This window comes from Cavia porcellus, unplaced genomic scaffold (genome assembly GCF_034190915.1).
Source record: "Cavia porcellus strain 051 isolate PalLab524CR breed Dunkin Hartley unplaced genomic scaffold, mCavPor4.1 scaffold_33, whole genome shotgun sequence".
Lineage (NCBI taxonomy): Eukaryota > Metazoa > Chordata > Mammalia > Rodentia > Caviidae > Cavia > Cavia porcellus.
In genome coordinates this window covers 21,512,498-21,531,845 of record NW_026947516.1, presented here as the reverse complement: position 1 = coordinate 21,531,845, position 19,348 = coordinate 21,512,498, and the positions used below count along the sequence as shown (strand labels likewise).

The following is a 19,348-nucleotide window of genomic DNA, read 5'->3' as shown; positions in this document are numbered from 1 at the left end:
GTCATTTTTTCTGCCTCAGCCTCTCAAAGTCCTGGGTTAATAGGCATGTGCCACCATGCTTGGCTTACATAGTAGTCTTTTTGTAACTGTACCTTAAATCTTTTTATCATAAGCATGTAGTTTATACTTTTATCATAAGCAATGTATATGAGCATAGATTTTTGTTTACATGGCTATCTCATTAAAATTAATTCTTAGAACAGAGTTATTGGGTCAGGGGGTGCATATCTAAGTTTATTTTTTATTTTTTGGTACCAGGGATCGGACTTACGACCTCGCGCATGCCAGGCAGGTGCTTGTGCTCCTGAACTAAATCCCCAGCCCTTTATTTTTTATTTTTATTGGAGTAACACAGACACATTAGAACAAGTAGAATAATGCCCCTGTTCCAAGATGCCCACATCCTAATCCCTGGAATTTTCTGTGACCAAAAGAACAAGTATGATTAAACTAAGGATCTCAAAATGCAGAGCTTATTCTGGATTACAGTGGTGGTGGGGCAATGGAATTACATACTTATAAAGTAAATGGGGGGACAAGAGAGCCACAGAAGGGAATATGATTATGGAAATAGTTTGAAAGGTTGTGGTCATTGATTGGAAAAAGGCTATGAGCCCAGGAAGGTCAGCAGCTTCTAGTTTCTAGAAACTAGGATAGGCCGGTAGAAGAATTTGTTTCTAGAGCCCTTGGAGAGGGTTTAGCCCTGCTTCCACCTTGACTTTAGCCCACTGACACTTATTTTAGACTCCTGACCTTCAGAACTGTAATATTTTAAAAATTATGTTGTCTCTAGCTACTCAGCTTTTGTCAATTTGTTCCAGTAGCAATAGGAGGTTGAGAGGACACACATAGTTTAAACAATCGTTGTAAATTGTGCTCGTCTCCCTCTGCACCAATTCCTTGTCCTCTTCATTTCCACTAGCCAGGAACAGGATCTTGCTTGGTGGTTCAGTCTGGCCTTGGATGCATGATGATCCTTCTGCCTCAGCCTTCTAAATGCTAGTATGACAGGCAGACATATGCCACCACACCCTATACCTCCCTATCAGGAATTTGACTATTTATTGATTCACAAATTTAAGACAATATTTCTTGAGTTCCTCTTGTAGTAGGTAAGAATTTAACTTTTTTTTCTTACAGTACTAGAGATTGAACCCCAGTAACACTGAACTATTTTTTTGGGTGCTGAGGATTGAACTCACTACCTTGTGCTTGCCAGGCAGGTACTTATGCCACTGAACTAAATCCCCAGCCCTCCCCTAACCCTTTTTATTCTGAGACAGTATATCACTAAGTTGCCAAAGTTTGCCTCAAACTTGTGTCTTCCTGCCTCAGCCTCCTGAGTAGCTAGGATTCCAGATATGTGCCATCATATCTGGCTAATCATTTAGCTCTTTTGCTTTATTTCTCCCAACTTCCAATCCCAAAGTCTCCCAACTTTGGGGTTACTCAACAGTAATCGCTTTCCATTATACAACCACATAAACGTTAAGCTTCCGTGTATTGTGCTGACTGGATTTCCCCTTTCTTTACAATTTACTGTTTATTCCTAATGTTAACAGCTCTCATGGGAAGCAACAACAGAGAGCTGTGAGGTCCAAAGGGAAGGAGTGTGTTTGGAACTCTACAAGCGTGACCATGTGGGAAGAGTGCGCTGCTGACAGCAGCCAAGGTCTTCTGTAGAAGCACACAGCCGTGTGACTCCCAGGGACTGAGTACAGGGAACAGACATCTTGACTTCTCTTGCCGTCCATCTCTGTGAGCGTTGTACACTGAATGAACTTGGCAGGGAGTCCCTTGGTCACCAGGGAACTGGAAACTGGATGCTCTTGGGTTTAATGTCTGTAGAGAACAAGACTCCAGTCTCCTTCTTGGAGGGTCATCTCGATGGAGTGGATTCAGGAGACGACTTGCAGGTCTGGCCACCCTCACCTTGAGCCTTGCCTGGATTTTTGTCCAGCAGAGGACTCCTGTCTTGAGTCTGCTGCAAACCCCAATTTACTGGTTCCCTGCTGAGGGGCTCCCTCTTACAGTTTGCTGCTTGAATCCCTCAGGGCCTTAAACTGCCCAGTCTTCTGCCATTTCCTTTCCTGTCCTCTTTGTGGAAGGATTCCCTTTGTGCTCCTTTATTATTATTTTATCAGGATTTGAAGGGGAGCAATGATGAAGAGCATGGTGGGTTGATTGGAAGTGTGTACTTTTTAGGATTTTTTGGCAAACTGTCAAGATGGATGCTTAAAGTCCTGCAATCATGTGAATGTTTATTTGCTCAGTCTTAGGCACTACTTTAAGATATTCAAAAAAGGAAACATATGAAATAGAAAATATGTGTAAACCTATAAAGGCAACCTTTTCTGGTGTTAAGATTATGCTTATTAAGGAGATTGTAGAACAGTGCCAGACGCTATGCTAAGCACTTTATAAGGATCAGCTCATTACCACCTCGTGACAACTCTGCAAGGGAGATGCTCTTTTCCTGACTTGGCAGATGAGAAAGCTCAGGCACAGAGAGATTGAGAAACGTTCAAGGCCACATGCCAACTAATACCAAGCCTACACTGATCATGCCCAGGCTAGTGTCTCTACCTTCATGCCCTGCTGACCCAGAAAACAGAAAAAAAAATCAGTCCTACAGTCACATGACTACAAGATGATCTTTTGGATTATTTGCTTGCAAAGTTTTTAAATGTCTTTTCTAAGTTAAAAAGCAAATTTTACTGTAGGGGATGTATGAGCACATTGCTGTGTCTTCTCACTTATATTATGCCATGAGCATCTGTATGTATCCAAATTTCATAGCAGAAAATCCATAAGAATCTACTGAAATTTTATGCCAAGACTATTGAATAGGAGTTGTAAGCCATGACAAAAAAAATGCGTTGTTTTGTTCAGTTTCATACAATTCCATCATTTCTCATAAAATCAGACACTAATGATTTTTTATTTCTTGGTCTGCTGTCTCCTGATAAGGGACATTGATTGAACATGGTATTTAGACTTTTTAAACTCAGCTTCCTTCACTTGTTAAGATGGAGAAAAGAAATTTACCTTACATTATTGTTATGGAAATTTTTTTAAAAGGATGGAAAAAAGTGGCAGCTCCTGCTCCTTCTTAAATGCTATTGATTGTCTTAAGATCATCCTCAGTGCCCACAGAAATTTGCCAAAGGCACATAACACTGTTACTGTGTGTCAGGTAGAACCATTTCATTCTCTTATTTAGGCTCTGAGAAAAGGTCTGATCCTTATCTGAGAGGTTACTTGCTTTGTTTACAGTTATAGGAGCCTGAGGCATACAGTAAAACTTTTCAGAAAATGTAATTCTGAACACATGTTAAAGTTACATTTCAAGATTCCCTCTTTGTTAGGATATTTTGGGGGAAAGGAAATGGTTGGATGATGATAGTAGACTGGACACAAGGAACAGGAAACTTTGATTAAACATCACTAGTCTTTTGAACTTACATCAGCTAAGAGACTGGGCTGGACAGCAGTTTCCTTGAAAGGGCTTAATCTCATTAAAGAATGTCAGATAATTGCTTAAGTATTTTTATCAGAAATTCTAGTAACTTTCCAGAATGAGGTTATGAAATACATTCTCAAAAAGCCATTCCAGACAAGTTTAATATTTCACAATCGAATTTATGAGAAAATGAAAAGGTGATCTGAGAATCTCCCAAAGAATAAAGTCCCTCCTCCCATTTCTCGATTTCCATTATTACAACATTAAGGAGGAGTTGCCAGCTCACACAATTCCAATGAAAATACATGGCATAATCATATATCTTAGTATCACTACACATCTCTTAAAATATCTGGAGGAATATCCCATCAAGAGTTAATGGCGATTATCAATTATCTCTGCAATAATTGGTAATTGTGAGATTATGGAAGATTTTCAACTTTTATACTATACATCTTTTTTTTTTTTTTTTTAGTATTGGGGATTGAACTCATGACCTCATGCTTGCCAGGCAGGTGCTTATGCCCCGAGCTAAATCCCCAGGCCCTATACTATATATCTTTAAGTTCGTTTCATTTTGTAAAAAATACCAAATAGGTATTACTTCTGTAATCTGAATCATACAAACATGTTTTACAAAACATCAAGTCAGTTTTGGGAGTTTAGGGATGCATGTTACCAGTGGCTCTGTTGTGCCCGTTTTCATTGGCAAGGACCGTCTAGTTCATCAGGTGACCCAAATTATCTTGGCTCTGAGGAACTGGCTTACAGCAGTCTTTCGACACTTTTTTGTTTTCAAATCCATTTTATTCAAAGATAAATAGAAAGAAGAAAAAAACTACAACAAAAATTGAAAGCACGTCAATGAGGAGCAACAATGGTAATACATTGCACATTGTCATCCCCAAATCATTCACCCGAGCACAGGACATCTGCATTCAATTGTCTGAACAATAAGTCTTTCTATACTTTAGTTGCATCAGAATCCTCCGAAGGGCTGGTTAAACATAGGTCACTAGGCCCTAGCCACCTCAGGTGTTGACTGCGTAGGTTTGGAGTGGGGTCCACAAACATGCATTTTTATATGGATTTATTTTATTAGTACATGGGTACAGTACGTAACATTTACATTTCTTGTGTGGAGCCAGTACACGAACATAACACATCTTAATTCCCTTTTTCATTCCCTCCCCCCTCCATTTCTTGATCCCCTTCCCATTAGAGGAAAATCTATCTCCCTACTTTCTGTTGTCTTCTATTTATGTTTTGGGGTCTCACAGAAGATAAGGCAGGTGATGTCTAAGCATGTGTTTCTCACTTATTTCAGTTAACATTATGGTTTCCAGGTACATGCATTTTCTTACAAATGACTCACATTTAACCTTTTTTAGGGCAGAGTACTACCACATTGTATGTAAATACCACATTTTCTTTGTCTGTTCATCTGTCAGTGGACACACAGGATGCTTCACAAGGTGCACATTTCTAATCAGTTCCCCATGCTGCTTCTGACTTGGGGACTGCAGTTGATGAAACACTGTGGCACTGGGAGAGAATACTTCAGCAGGAGTGCAAGTCTAAATCCAGGGCTGGCAAGCAAAAACAAAACAAAACAGGAATGAACTTCCCTGACTTCTCACTTTTTTTTTTTCATTTCTTTTGTCTTTTTGAGACAGGATCTCGCTCTGCAATTCAGGTTTGCCTTGAACTCACTTTGTAGCTCAGGCTGGTCTCGAACTTCCAATGATCCTCCTGCCCCAGCATCCAGATCCTGGAATTGCAGGCGTGCACCACCACGCCTGGCATGACTTCCTACTTTTGACTATAGTTATTTTTGAGACGATGAGCTTGACTTGACTGACCCTATTTAATACGAAGTCCTGCTACATAAGGCTTGTGCCACATCTTATAAAGTGAGTACCTGGTTCAGAGACCTCAGTGAAGTCCCATGGTGTCTGGGGCTTGAGAATCCATCTGGGGTTGGCTGTCTGCACTGGGAGCTTCACCACCTGAGAGATGGCTGTGGCTTCTCAGTCTCACTTTAGGCCACAGGTCTCGTTTTCTCTAAAAACCCTCAGTGGTATCACTGAGGGTACCGGGGTAGTGATTATGGCACACTGACTTTCTGTTTGGGCAGCAGTGAGGGCATTATTATTGAAGGGAGCACAGAGAAGACGATCCTCTCCCAGCCCCATGATCCACCAATCACAAATGTATTCATTTTTTGTGTGTGTCTGTGGTAACACATATATAACATAAAATTTAGCATTCTAAACCTTTTAAGTGTACACTTCTAGATACTTCATAAAAATGCAATCATATGATAGCTGGCCTTTTATGACCGGCTTCTGTCACCTAGCTTCCCGTTTTCGAGTCATCACTGTTATACCATGAACGAGTATTTTATATCCACCCTCAGTGAGATTCAGTTTGAACAACACCTCCTCCACTTCCCCAGCTCCCACAAGAACTTCCTTCTCCACTTGGTTGATCTCTCCATCTATCCAGCATCCAAGCTGGCTAACAGAGTATGTGGTTTGAATGCCAGCTAGTAAAGAATTTGTTTTCTCTTTACCAAATCATCCGACACACCAGATTCTATCAAATGGACTTAAAAAAACGGTGCTCGAGTTGTTTCTTCTCTTTGACAGTGTCAATGCCATGATATTTCTTACCTTAATATCTTTGGCCCGTGGCTATTTCTTACCTTTCCCTGGGCTCTCCCTCCTTCAGTTTTGGTCCCCAGAGGAAAGCTCACTAGTGACCATCCTCAAATCAGGCTGCACAGAGATGTCTGCTCCTATCTATTGCCTTCAGGAGCTTGTTCACACTTGGCTGGCACAGAGACCACTTAGAATCCAACTTCTGGCTGCACTTCCGCCCCTTCCATACAAGCCCTCCTGGAAAACCATCTGTTGCCCAGACTCTAAGCCTTCTCATTTGTTCTTACTTCCCCCTGTCTGGAATGCTGACAAACTTCTGTGTCGCCTGGGGCCCCAGCTACAATAGAACCAAGCCCATGAGGGACCCCTGCAGGTAACTGGAAAATTCAGGGGGAAAGAAAAAACCATCTTTGTATGTTAATAGCTACTTTTAAATCTTCCCTTCTACTGATAGGTGAAAAGCCTCCTATTGGTAGTTTATCAACTCCCATTTAAAAATATTAGCCTGTGCATGTAGTTTATTCCTGTGTTATTTCAATTACTGTACTTAATGTTAACACTATGACAATGCTTGCTTCACACAGATGATCTTAAATCAATGTGAGAGAACTTAGGAATTTTTCTTGATCACTTTATTTGCATTTTAAAATTTTAATTATTTCTTTGTATTTCATTGCATTTAACTGTGAGAATATTCTTCTTTATCTAGGACTCCTTATAATTTGAGTGGGTAGAAAACTGTAGAAACCACAGTCCTCTTTAAACTCCTGACTTACTATTTTCTTGAACAAAGCAGGGCTGTGGAACAGAATGGAAAATACTTTTGGCAAGTTATTCCATATACTAGGATTCTTTTTTGCGTTTTAGATACAGGTTTCTGTGACTTAGCAGCTTCGCAGTTAATTACTCAGACACTCTTGGCTTTTAAACAAGAACACCTCATTTTGGTTTCATATCCGTGTGGAAGAGCTGGTCTCACCTTCTAGTTGCTTCTTTTGTGCTTTGCTTTGCAAAGCAAGCATTTCCTACCAATCCGTCCAGAAAATCATGGCTTAGCTGTTTCATAAACAATCTATGATTTGATGAGCTTCTGCAGCTCTATATAACAAGTAGACTCGGTTCTCTTGGATTCGTTGAAAAGGGTCACCGAAAATGAAAAAGGGGAAGTGAGAGGGTCATTCCAAGGGAGGTTACAAGCCAGGTCAATATAATAGAGCAGGACATTACCTCTATAGCTTTTGATCTGGACATGAGTTACCTTTAACCCAGCATACAGGACGCAAAGGAAGGATGGGAAAGTCCACTGCTTGCCACAAGTGCAGACTGCTGGGATTCTTCCCTGTGAAGTTACTATTTTTGCCATTTAAAATATGAAGACATTTACTCTGGGGGAAATCTTTGAGGCTATACAAATTTCCAGTTCCTCCTCAAGCTTTCACCCACTAATTTGAGGATTTTATTACCCTATCAAATATCACCTGGGTATTCTAATGGTGTTTTCCTCTTCATTTTTTTTCCTACATTTTTAAAAACTGGAATTCCCCTGTAAGGAAGACTTGTCCCCTTCTCCTTATTTCCTTATTGTTATTTGGTTATATCTGTTTTGGACTCAAAAATACTAATTTTATACTTCGTGTTATACTCCAATACTATTGCCATTATTTTGTTGGTTGAAGTGCTCCAGCGTTGGCCTTTGGGAGCCCTTTTGGTGTGTCCCATCATTTTTTCTTCAATACATCTTTATTTTCTGGCACTGTGAGATTTTAAAGTTTCTCCGTAAAGCTCCTCAGAAGTACTACACAATATCTAAGTCACTCAGCATATAATTTATTTTAATGTAAAGATATTAAAAGTTATCAAAGCAAAGTATTACTCATTACATGTAAATTGCATGTGTCAAGTCCAAGTATTTGGAGAGAGCAAGTGTGACAAGCTATAAGTGCCACAGAGGCAAAGGCTGAAGCACCTTCAATTTTTATCTGAAATGTTGCTACCACCGAGCAACACAGTAGCTCCCTTTTTTTTTTGTCTTTTTGAGACAGGGTCTCGATGTGTAGTTCAGGCTGATCTTGAGCTCACTTTGTAGCCTAGGCTGGGCTCGAACTTGCAACAATCCTCCTGCCTCAGCCTCCCAAGTGCTGGGATTACAGGCGTGAGCCACCACACCTGGCTAACACAGTGATGCCTTTTGAGTCATGTTCTATCATTTTAATTGTGATAACCCAGACACTTCCCATTTTCCCAATGTATTAACTACTCTGGTAGAAATGGGAGTTCAGTGGGACAAAGATGTAGTGTTAAATACAACTGTATTTCTCTAGAAATAGTCATGAAATGAATTCACATAATTTGAAATACCATATTAAAACATTGTGTTAAAAATACTCCAGTAGTGGACTCTGGAAAGCCAAGCCAGCACCTCCTCTCCCTGGTGAGCACAGGGAGGGTGGCAGACTGCCGCCCTTCTAGGGGGGGATTTAAAAAAAAAAAGAAGAAAAAGAAAAAAGAAGAAAAATGTTGTAGTTTGGCAAAACTGACGCCATCTTGAGCCCTGCATATAACTAGTGCCCTGTATTTGACTCCGGAGAATGGAAAGTTATGCAGGGTACAATCCCATGAGTAAAGCATGATGAACTATACCTACAAGAGAAAAATTAAGCTGCTCAAGAAAAGAAGCAGGATACAGGTGTCAATCGAAAATTAATGTAAGAGTCTAGCTAAATTGTTTCTAACAGGATGTCTTTTTTGTGATTCTCTTTTTTAAAAACTCTGTGTAACTTTCCAATTCAGGGCCACTCAGTGAGGCTCTAAAACAGGGGTCCACAAAGAGTGGACGCTGAGCTCAGCTCATTAAGTTCCAAATTTATCAAAAAAAAAAAAAATACTCCCTCCCTTACTGGGAGGCAGGATGTGGAATTGCAAATTTATTCATGTCAGCAGCTGGATTGAAGTCTTCCCCAGTGCTGGTCAGCAAAAGTTTCTCAAAGGAAAAATGAAAAGACAATAGGAACAATTCAGAAGAACTAAACAATATGTGTAAGAAGGCATTTTCCCTTGTAAATTTCAAGAAACAATGAAAAAATCTATAGTGTTTTGAATGTAATTGATACAGTTTAGGTTAGCTAAGGTATTAAAATCAGAGCATAGATCAGGAATTTTGGGGGGAGTACTGGGGATTGAACTCACGACCTTGTGCCTGCCAGGCAGGCATTTGGGCCATTGAGCTAAACCCCCGGCCCTAGATGAGGAATTTTTTAAAAAAATGTCTTGCCATAAGTCTTTCTTTCAGCATGGGGATTGAACCTAGGGACTTGCTCATCCCTAGCCCTTCTTTTGTGATAAAAGAATGACAAATTTATCCTTTCAGGAAGAATACTCAGAAGAAGGAGTAGGGATCAGTACTTTGGATCAAGATGGAAAAGATAGGGCTGTAGGGCTGGTGGTGTAATTCAGTGGTAGAATGCTTTCCTAGCATGCATGAGATCCTGGGTGCCATCCCAGCACACAAAAAAAAAAAAAAAAAAAAAAAAAAAAAAAAAAAAAGAAAAGAAAAAAAAAGAAAAAAGATGATGATGACAACAAAACAACAACAGAAAAAGTAGACCGAAAAAGTTCAAGTGAACATTTGGCAAAACAATACAATGAGAAAAATGTGTTCCTCACATAGGACAGAGATGGATAAGATTAAACAGGACAACCGGCTGATTTTTAAGCCCTGCCAACTTTTGCTGCCAATGTTAGTTCTGCTCTCTTCCAATGTCCAGGTGAATTCAGCTGTGTTCAGTGACTTTTGACTCACTGTTCTGAGAATGCATGGGGCAGCCAGCCAAGAAGCTTCAGCATTCCAGCTGCATGCCATTGAAAATCTAGCTGAGCCATTTCCATGTTGAAACACACCAATTACTTTCAGGGGCCTGTCTCTTCGGAAGAGAATTAGGATGATCCAGTGACCCAAGACTTAACTATGAGAACCACCTCTGGAATTGAACAGATTTCAGACCAGTTCTTCTACATGTGGTTCAGTGGGCAAGAGTTCTGGTGACAGTGGGTTTAGCCAGGCTCTGTGGGTTTCTGTGTTTGCCAACTGTCAGACTGTATCATGTGGCTGCATTGTCTCGATTAGACCATGATATGCCAAGACTCATAATGAGTGAGGCACCACGATACATGCAGCAGGTATAATTGAGTATTCATCCCTGCTTTCAACACTTCAGATTCTTAATCTCCAGGTTCTTTAATTCATTCCTTCAGAGTCTGACATTGATGCCACCACTACTTTAATCTCAGCAGCAGCCGTGTGAATAAGCCTTCTGACTCCACCTCATTCTCATTTAGATCACTCTGACACATATGAACAGTATTTAGAAAGATGCTGTCACTGATCTCTTGCTGGTAAGATCTTGGCTCAGGATTTTTAAAGCTAATTAAACAGTTATAAGAATGTCTTTCTGTGGAAATTCCAGGATGTGGCCAATTTATGAGTTGCTCCATCATCATAGGTGAGGTATGAAGACAGTTGTCCATTAGATAGGGGATCAGCTTTTATTTGTCCCCTTTGGGTCAGTCCACTAACCCTTTGCCTCCTCTATTTTCAGGGGCCAATAGTCTAATTTCTCTATTGTCTTACTTTCACCCAGACTGAACGGCTCCCATCTAGTTCACTATTTCTTCCCACCACCAGATGGTGGAAAGCGAAAAGGAAACAACAGGCTGGCAAATCAGTGTGGGAGCAGCAGAGTATCTATGGTTGAAAGGTGTGGTGGAGAATGAACCCAGAAGGGCGCTTGTGGATTGCTAGAAAATTCCGACGAATTCCTTATTTTCATTTTAGTGCAGACTAAACGGTTGGCTGTCCAGGTCTGAGCATGAACACGGCACGCCAATGCCTGTCGGGGTGGGAACCAGCCCTGGTCTCAATAGATTCCCGAGACCATCGGAGCCTTGGAACACTCCCAAGCGAGCGAAGCCCACCTTTCCAGGCGGTCGTACCGAGTCGGGAGGCCCCTGTGAGTGAAAGGCGGTGGCAGCCCACAGGCCGGCTGCGCCCTTCTCTTTCCCCGTCCCCGTCTCCGTCCCACCGCCTCCTCCGTGCAGACCTCGCGCCTGGCCTGCTTGCGTTCCCCGGCGGCACCGCAGGGACCTTTCTCCCGGTGCCCTCAGCCTCGTTCTGCAGCCCCTCCAGCGCCTAGGGGTCACCTGTCAGAACTCTCCGCAGGTGTTCCGCCTTTCGCCCGCCCAGGTTCTCTCCTCCGCCCCTCCTCCGTTCTCCATCTCTTCCCGCCCCCTCCCGGTCCGCCCCCTGCTCCTTTTCCACGTGCCCCTCAACTTCGACGCCCCCTCCCCCACGGACCCCATCTCCTCAGGTCTCGAGGAGTCTCGCGGCATTTCCCGGGGCGTTAGCCCAGCAGCCGCGGGCAGGGGGCGACTGCTGGAAACCGGGGCCAGACCGAGTCGGCTTCGAGGAGGGCGCCTCAGCCTCTGGACGCCCCCAGTAGCCCGGCCAGCCGCGGCCAGAGCCCCGCCCCTTCTCAGCCCCGCCCCCTCCAGCCCCGCCCCTGCCCCCGCGGCCGCGCGTTCCCTGCAGGCGGAGCCGCAGGAGCATCGCGGCGGCTGCGGCGGCGGCGACGAGGAGGGGGAGGAGGGGAGAGCGGGCGGCGGGGCCGCGCTGCCGGGCGCTGGGTTGGGCGGCGCTTTTTTTTTTTTTTTTTTTTGCAATTTCCACTCGCGGGGAGCAGGAAACCCGGCGCAGCCGGGCGCAGCGGGCCGCGATGCAGCAGCAGCAGCAGCAGCAGCAACAGCAGCAGCAGCAGGAGTCGCCCCGGGGCAGCAGCAGCAGCAACAGCAGAGGCAGCAGCGGGGGGCGCTGAGCCGCCACCGCTTACTGAGAAAGAAGCCGGCCCAGCCGCCGCCGCTCCCCGACGCCCGCTCCCCAAACCCCGCGCCTAGATTCCGGCGCTCCGACCCCCACGCCCGCCTCCGCCAACTTTCACGCTGCCTCAGCGGCCCGGCCCGGCTTGGCGCCAATGGGTGAGTGGGGTCCGCCGGGGTCCCAGAGTCCATCTCAGCCTGGGGGCGGCGCGCCCATTCCGGGACCTCGAATCTGGGAAGGGCGATCCGGGACAGGGCCAGGGCAGGTGACGTCCTCGATAGGCGTCCTCGCCTGCCTCGCGCACCCCTATGCACTCCCACTTGCGCCCATGTTCGTGCCGAGCCCGCGCGCGGCGCGGACGGGAACCCGCTGGGGCCTGGGCAGAGGATCGCGGGGGCTGGTCCGGGGCGGTTTGGGCTAAGGGATGTAGGGGGGTGTGGTTGGCTTTTCGGGTGGGCGGGGAGAGTTTGGTTTTGGGCTATTTTTTTCGCCCAAGCGCACCTTCTGCGCTGCAGACGTTGGTACCCGGACCTGGTGGGCTCTGGCCCTGCGCGGGGCTTGTGGTGCCGGTCTGATCCTGCCTCGGGGAAACCTGGAATCTCGCGGTTTCCAGTAGGCTGGGTTGCCTTTCCTGGGGGTTGACGAGGGTGAAGGGGGTGGGAAACGCCCCAGTAGCAGGCCTGGTGCGCCCCTTGCTCCCGGCCCTGACTCCCTGTCTGCTTGTCTTCCTCCAACCTGGCCAGCTTTCTGCACCGTGATGCTCAAAGGCCAATTCCCCCAGCCTCCTCTAAGTCTACAGGGTCCAGGAGCTGGAAATGATGATTCAGTCCTTGATTTACAGAGGAGCAAACATATTCCAAGTAGACAGTTAGTATTAGGCTGCATGGGTCCCACTTGGTATAGACCTAGTAGTATGGGAATCACCTCACTGCCCAGGGGAGCTGGCACTTTATTAGAAAAAGGACTTGAGATTGCCTTGGTTATTAAACGTTTAGTCTCTCCAGGCAATATTCTTGCTGAGAGGCAACCTCTTTTGTAATATTTTTGGGTGTTTCTAGGCCAGGCATGGGAAGCCTGCACATTGTAATAAATCATAATAAAGTGAGACATTTTTGTGTTGAGGTAATAGGGTTTGGCTACACCAGTCAGGCAGTGATAAGCAGTCATAAGGTGCTCATGAAGGCAGAGACACTGGAAGGGGAGGTTTTATCCAGTCTGTTGTTCAGAGGCAAAAGTTAAAATCCTGTTTGTGGACATTTGCTGAAATGGTTTTCCATATCCAAAGTGATGGTGATCTGATGGTTTCTCAGCTTAAATGTATTTTTCCCCTTCAGTGTTCTTGTCTGATCCTTGAACCACTGCTAGTCTAAATTAGTTTGTTACCCTTTCTCATATGGTAATTTTTCTTCTTTTTAATAGCAGTGTTACATATTAGAGTTTATCATTTATCTTCTCTACTGGAAACTCATTGTGTGGCTAGAAGGACAGCACTTTGTTGCATGGTTTTGCTCAGAACTGTTTTCTTTGGTGTCTGGCATAGATCAAGCCTTAAATAAATCTGTATTGAATGAATGAATGGGCCATATCAAATCCTCCTACTCCATGCAAGATACAGAACTTACACTCTTGTTTTGCTTTGGGCTCTGAAAAGATGATTTAGTTCATTTACAGAAGTGTGTACTTTAAAACTTAGAGATCACTTTGGTATATGCTTTCTCCTAAGATAATCAGAGATGCTCTTTCATTTCAAGTGGATCGCTGAGGGGTTCCACACGCAGATGTGAAATCCAAATGTCTGCTCCCTGTGGCCACTGAGTCTCCTTTGAGAAGAAACAGACCTGTTTATCATTCAGATCTGAACTGTTTTCATTCTTGAGAACCCCCTAAGAAAATAGGAGAGTGCTTCTATGGTTTGTAGCCCTTTGAAGCATCTTGAGTATGTAACCAGTACCACGAGTAGAGGGTGATAGTTGAATTTCATTTATTACAGAACTTAATACTTAGGGGTATAAAGATTAAAATGAGTTTTAATTATGACATTTATAGTAGGATTGAAGATACTTGCTGTGAGTTGTGCATAAAGATCACCTGCTCTTTTCTAAAGATCCTCAGTAGTGAATTTATGAAGTGTAGGTATTAATAGTTGGTTTTGTAAGTCTTCCTATGCAGGCACACCCCCTTCCACTGAGTCTGCTTGGTAGATTTATCCATGTTACCAATCTGATACACATGTTCTCTTCCCTGGCCTGATAATGATTTTTCTGTTGATGGATAACACAATAAAACCGTATCATATAGTCTTTGATTTGAGAAATACCTGAGAAGCATCAATTCCCTAACCCTGAAATGTAGCTGCTTAGTTGCAAAATGGCCTCTTACAAAAACCCATCAGAAGTGCCCTCTGAACTTGCTGGGAGATGCCTACAGTGCCAGACACAGGGAAAGCCTCTTATAATTACAGTTGTACAAATATTATGACGCAAATCTAGGAGTAGTAAAAGGTTTGCAAACACAGCAAATGACCTCTGTTTAAAGAATTGCAGAGTAACAGCAAAGTTTGGATTTTTTAAAGCAGTGTTTTGTATCAGTAGTAGACTGCCTTATGCTAAGCTAAAGCCAAAATGAATGTAATGTGTTGGTTCCCAGAAACAGGTCTTGAATTAGAAATGGAGGAAAGGCTCCCATCTTCATTGTGCATGACCTTTACCCTCTTTTATCCATAATGTCATAAGCAAAACCTTACTGTCATTCTGATTGCACCGACCCTGGTGGTTTTTTTTTCTCTAATCACTTGAGTACTTCTTGCATTACTGACATTCCTTCGTCAATATCTATATGTATGATTGCTTTAAAGTATGTTGCACACAGTGGCAGTATTTATGCATTTATCTGTCCAGTATTTATTGACCTTTCTCTTTGTGCTAGAAACAAATGCACAATGCATACAGACCTGCCAGCTTGGGTTTTTCAGTCTAGTGAAAGGCTTGAAATGTAGTGGGTGTACTAGTCACTTTGCCTATCACTGGGACAAAATGCCAGACGCCCACAACTTAAAAGAAGAAGTTTATTTTGGCTAATGGTTTCAGTCAGTGGTTGGCTGATCTAAAGCAGAAACAGGATGGCAGAAGGGCATAGCAGATGTAAAGGTGCTCAATGCTTGGCAGCCAGGAAGCAGAATGACTGAAGGAGGGACAAGAACATGCCTTTCCAGATCTCGCCTGGGTGACTGCCTCCAACTAGGTCCTGTCCTCTAACAGCGCATCAGCTAAGTGCTGAACTCATTATTGGATGAGTCCTCTGATGAGTATAGCACCCCCATGATCCAGTCATCTTCCAAACACATGAGACATTTAGGGGACATTTCAACTGTAACAAATGGTCGTGGCAATGTGTAACTAAAAGCTGTGACAGGTCTCCTGAAAGAAGAGCAGAGAGCGGGGAATCTGGTTTAGGCTGGAGAGCAGTAAGGAGAGTATCTTTGAGGAGAACGTGTTTGAGCAGAAATTTGAAGGTTGAAGTGTGAATTACCTCTCCAGCCACCCTCCTCTGCCCTGGGGTTAGCCAAGGGAACACCTGGGGCTAAGCAAGCTGTTTCCTTTTCCTTGCAGGAAGAATGGGTGCCATGGAGACTGAGGGGCACGCAAGAGGGTGTGAGAAAGGCTGACTCAGAGAGTTTGCACCTGTGTCAGGTGGCGGGGCTGGAGCGTGCTTATGAGAGCCAGGTGTTGCTATGGATTAGCTGCTACCAGGGGTACTTTTGTGATTTTCTTTTAAACAAATAGTCTGGAAGTGGCGAAAATTGGAGCCAGGCTTAAGCTGGGGTTGGTAGCTAAATAGAAGTTACTGTACTTTTTCTTTTAGTTTTTGGAGACAGGGTCTCTATGTAGTTAGTTCAGGCTGGCCTCGAACTCACTATGACGCCCAGGCTGGCCTTGAACTCACATTGATCCCCCTGCCTCAGCCTCTCGAGTGTTGGGATTACAGGTGTGCACCACCACGCCCAGCTTTAGCAGCACTTACTTGTTTTAGGTGGGATTGGAGATGACCAGTCACATTCGTGGTTTGGACAAAGCTCATGTTTTATCTGTTTTCAGATATGATTATGGCTTGACTTGTTTGTGTTTTGTTCCAACCTAGTCAAAGAGTGGTCTTCTTACCTAACACTGGTGTTCTGAGGAATTGTTTGTGTTTGGTAGCATACCCAGGATGGGTTATCAGTCCTGGATGCAGAACCACTTTCCTTTTTCTCCAGGTTCACTAAAAGATGAGGTAGGATGGCACATGGAAGCTCATAGGTGAGGAGACTGGCTTTCTAGTTACGTTCTATGGTTATTTAACATCAGTCTATGGGAACCTTTATTCCCTGTTAGGCATATGGATAACTGAAAAGCTATACCAGGGAAAAGATACAGAATAATGCAGAGCAAAATGCTGAGAACTAAGAAGTCAGGCTCATCATGGGAAAGAAGTGATGGAGGAAAATACTAGACTCCTTTTAGTGTTAGAGAAGGAGACTCCCTAAGACAGTAGTTTTCAGAGTGCGGTTCCCCTGGTATACCTTTAAAGATACAAAGTCTTGCAGGGGCATGGTGGCACATGCCTGTAATTCCAACACTGGGAGGCTGAGGCAGGAGGATCCTCGTGAGTTCCAGACCAGCCTGGGCTACAGAGTGAGTTCAAGGCCAGCCTGAACTGCATAGTGAGACCGTTTCTCAAAAAAAAAAAAAAAAATGCAAAGTCTCTGGCCCCATCCCAGCATTGATCAGGAACTGGGGGAGGGGGTCAGCAATCTGCATTTTTCATGAGCCCTCTGTTAGGTAAATGGTGACAAGCCAGTAAAGAGCACAACCAGCATGAATTTGGGGTTCAGGGTGGGACCTCCTGGAGTAACCCCAAAGGAGATTCTGAGTCTATTTTATTGAGCTGGGTCTTTTATGGATAAGGTAGGGGGTTGAGCAGGATGGGCTGAGGTGTGGTGATGGGCACGAGATTGGGGGCATGGGAAAGGCTGAGTATGCAGCTATAGCAAGGGGTGCTGTGATCCTAGCAGTCAGCTTTGTTCCCAGGCTGGGGGGCATGGCAGCAGGATGTAGAAAGGGGCTGTGGTTGTTCTCAGAGCTCAGGAACTCAGCCGCAGAGGGGGCACACAGCGGTCAGGTCCATTGTCCTCAGGTGGTTCTGACGCAAAGTCAAGTGTAGAACCTCCTTGCCTTGAAGATGAGCTCTTGTGACTCACTGGAGTATACAGGGCACATTGTCCACAAGCAAGATGCTGTTGTAAGTGACTGTAACCTTAGAGAAGGAGAACATTGTGGTCTTATCGTTTTAAAAAAGAAACTCTTATGGAAGTATTAAGGCGGTACAGTGTTGATTCTGTCATGAACAAAGTCCAAGCCAGGCCTCCAGCACCTGGGTGTATTAGTCAGCGCCTCTCAGTCTTAGTCACTTGGACTTTTATCAGAGTATCCCACAGGTCCTTCTGTCATCTTTCTCTTCTCTTCATCCTGTTTAGAAGAAACTTTAAAGTATGTCATTATCATTATTATAGTTTTTAGTACCAGGGATCGAACTCATTACCTTGACCTTGTGCTTGCCAGGCAGGTACTTGTGCCACTGTGCTAAATCCCCAGCCCTAGGATATTTCATATTTACTATTTCTGTACCTGAAACCTGTGTTCCTTCCTTCTTTCCTTCCTTTTCTTCTTTTCTCTCTCTCTCTTTCCATCATGATTGATTCTTTTCCTTTACTTAGCACTTTCCAGAGGAATGAGTTGCTGTCCTAGGGATGAGTTTCTGATTGCTGCTTCAACCAGCAAACTTAGTTGCTTGAGACATCACAAGTTTATAATCTGTCACCAGGCTAAAATAAAAATGTCAACAGGACTGTATTCCTCCAGGTGACTCAGGATTCCTTCCCTTGTCTTTTCCAGCTTTCAGAGTTGGATTGCATTCCTTGGCTCTTGGCCTCTTCCTTTTTTAAACTCAGCAATGGATAGTCAGATCTCTCTCACTTCATGTCACTCTGACACTGACTCTTCTGTCCTTCTTCGTGTGTAAGATTCTTAGGCTGACATTGGGCCCAACTGAACCATCCTGGATAATCTCAGTCTCTCAAATGATTAGGAGCCTTAGCAACCTTCATGTTCCTTTGCCGTGTAACCTAACAAATTTACAAGTTCTGGGCATTAGGATATGGGCCTTTGGAATGTAAGGAGGTAACATTAACCTGATGTCACTGCCCTTTAGAAAACTTGGCTTTTCCTGTTTTTTGTTGAGTAATTGAGCATTCATAGTCAACTGCCTTCTTTCTTGAGAAGATTCCACCTTCAATTTTAAATTTAGATTTTTAAAACTTATTAATAAAGCTGCCAGCTGGATGTGGTGGTAACTGGCAAAATAATTCCAATACTCTGGGAGGCTAAGGCAGGAAAGATTGCAAGTTCAAGCCAAGCCTGAGCAATTTAGTGAGTCTCAAAAAACAAAAGCAAAAACAAGAACAACAAAAAACTAAAATGGACTGGGGATGGAGCTCAGTGTGAAGACTCTGGGTTCAATTTCCAGTACTAGAAAAAAAGCCACCTACTATAATTTGAATGTGTCCCCTAAAAAGTTCCTGTGTAGGAAACTTAACCCCCAGATTCATATGTTAATGGTATTCAGAGATGGGACTTTGGGACACAAGTAGAATTAGGTGACACCGAGGCTTCCATGATGGCTTTAGTAGCTTTGTAAGAGACCTGAGTATAAATATAGTTTCTCTGTCACACCACGTGGTGCTCTTTGGCATGCTGGAACCATGCTCTTGGACTTCTTATCCCCTAGAAGTGTGAGCCAAATAAGCTCCTATTCTTTATAAATTATCTAGTCTTCAGTATTTTGTAATAGCTACAGCGAACAGACTAAGTTAACAACATAAAGTTATATCTTTCATTTATTTTCTTTTTCCTCTCTTTTCTCTTCAATGCTGTGTTTCTTCAGAGAGTCCCTCTTCCCTCTCCCACTTTCCTTATGGCGTCTACACTGCACTTACCAGGACCACTGTCCTCTGGCACTGGCCCAGTTGTGTTCTAGAAACTTTATGCTGAGGGAACTGATGAATAACTGATCTCTTAATCACAGGGCACACAGTCTCAGATAGCATCTTTGACTTAACTGGCTTTTGACACTGTGAAGACTGGAACTCTTTTCTTGGCTTCTGAGACACCCTATTTACTCCCAATTTCCCCTGCTGCACTCTGTCACTGGTTCTTCTTTCTTGTCCACCTCTGGGGCACTGTTAGTCCTGGTCCTCTTCATGTGTAAAGTGTGCCCTTCAGGGAGCTCAAGCACATTGTTCATTCAAGGTTTCTGTTG

At 43.9% G+C, this 19,348-nt stretch overlaps 1 protein-coding gene across 7 annotated transcripts in view; it reads left to right on the top strand.

Moving 5' to 3' along the window:
* Window positions 1-12,001: 12,001 nt before the first annotated feature.
* Sh3kbp1 (SH3 domain containing kinase binding protein 1) overlaps window positions 12,002-19,348 on the top strand; it is a 324,470-nt gene continuing 317,123 nt past the window's right edge. For all 7 annotated transcript variants that reach the window (XM_023563617.2, XM_003466417.5, XM_023563616.2 and 4 more), the window contains exon 1: window positions 12,002-12,153. In XM_023563617.2, coding sequence (XP_023419385.1) covers window positions 12,150-12,153 — 4 coding nt within the window. In that variant the 5' untranslated portion in view covers window positions 12,002-12,149. The remainder of the gene's footprint in view (window positions 12,154-19,348) is intronic.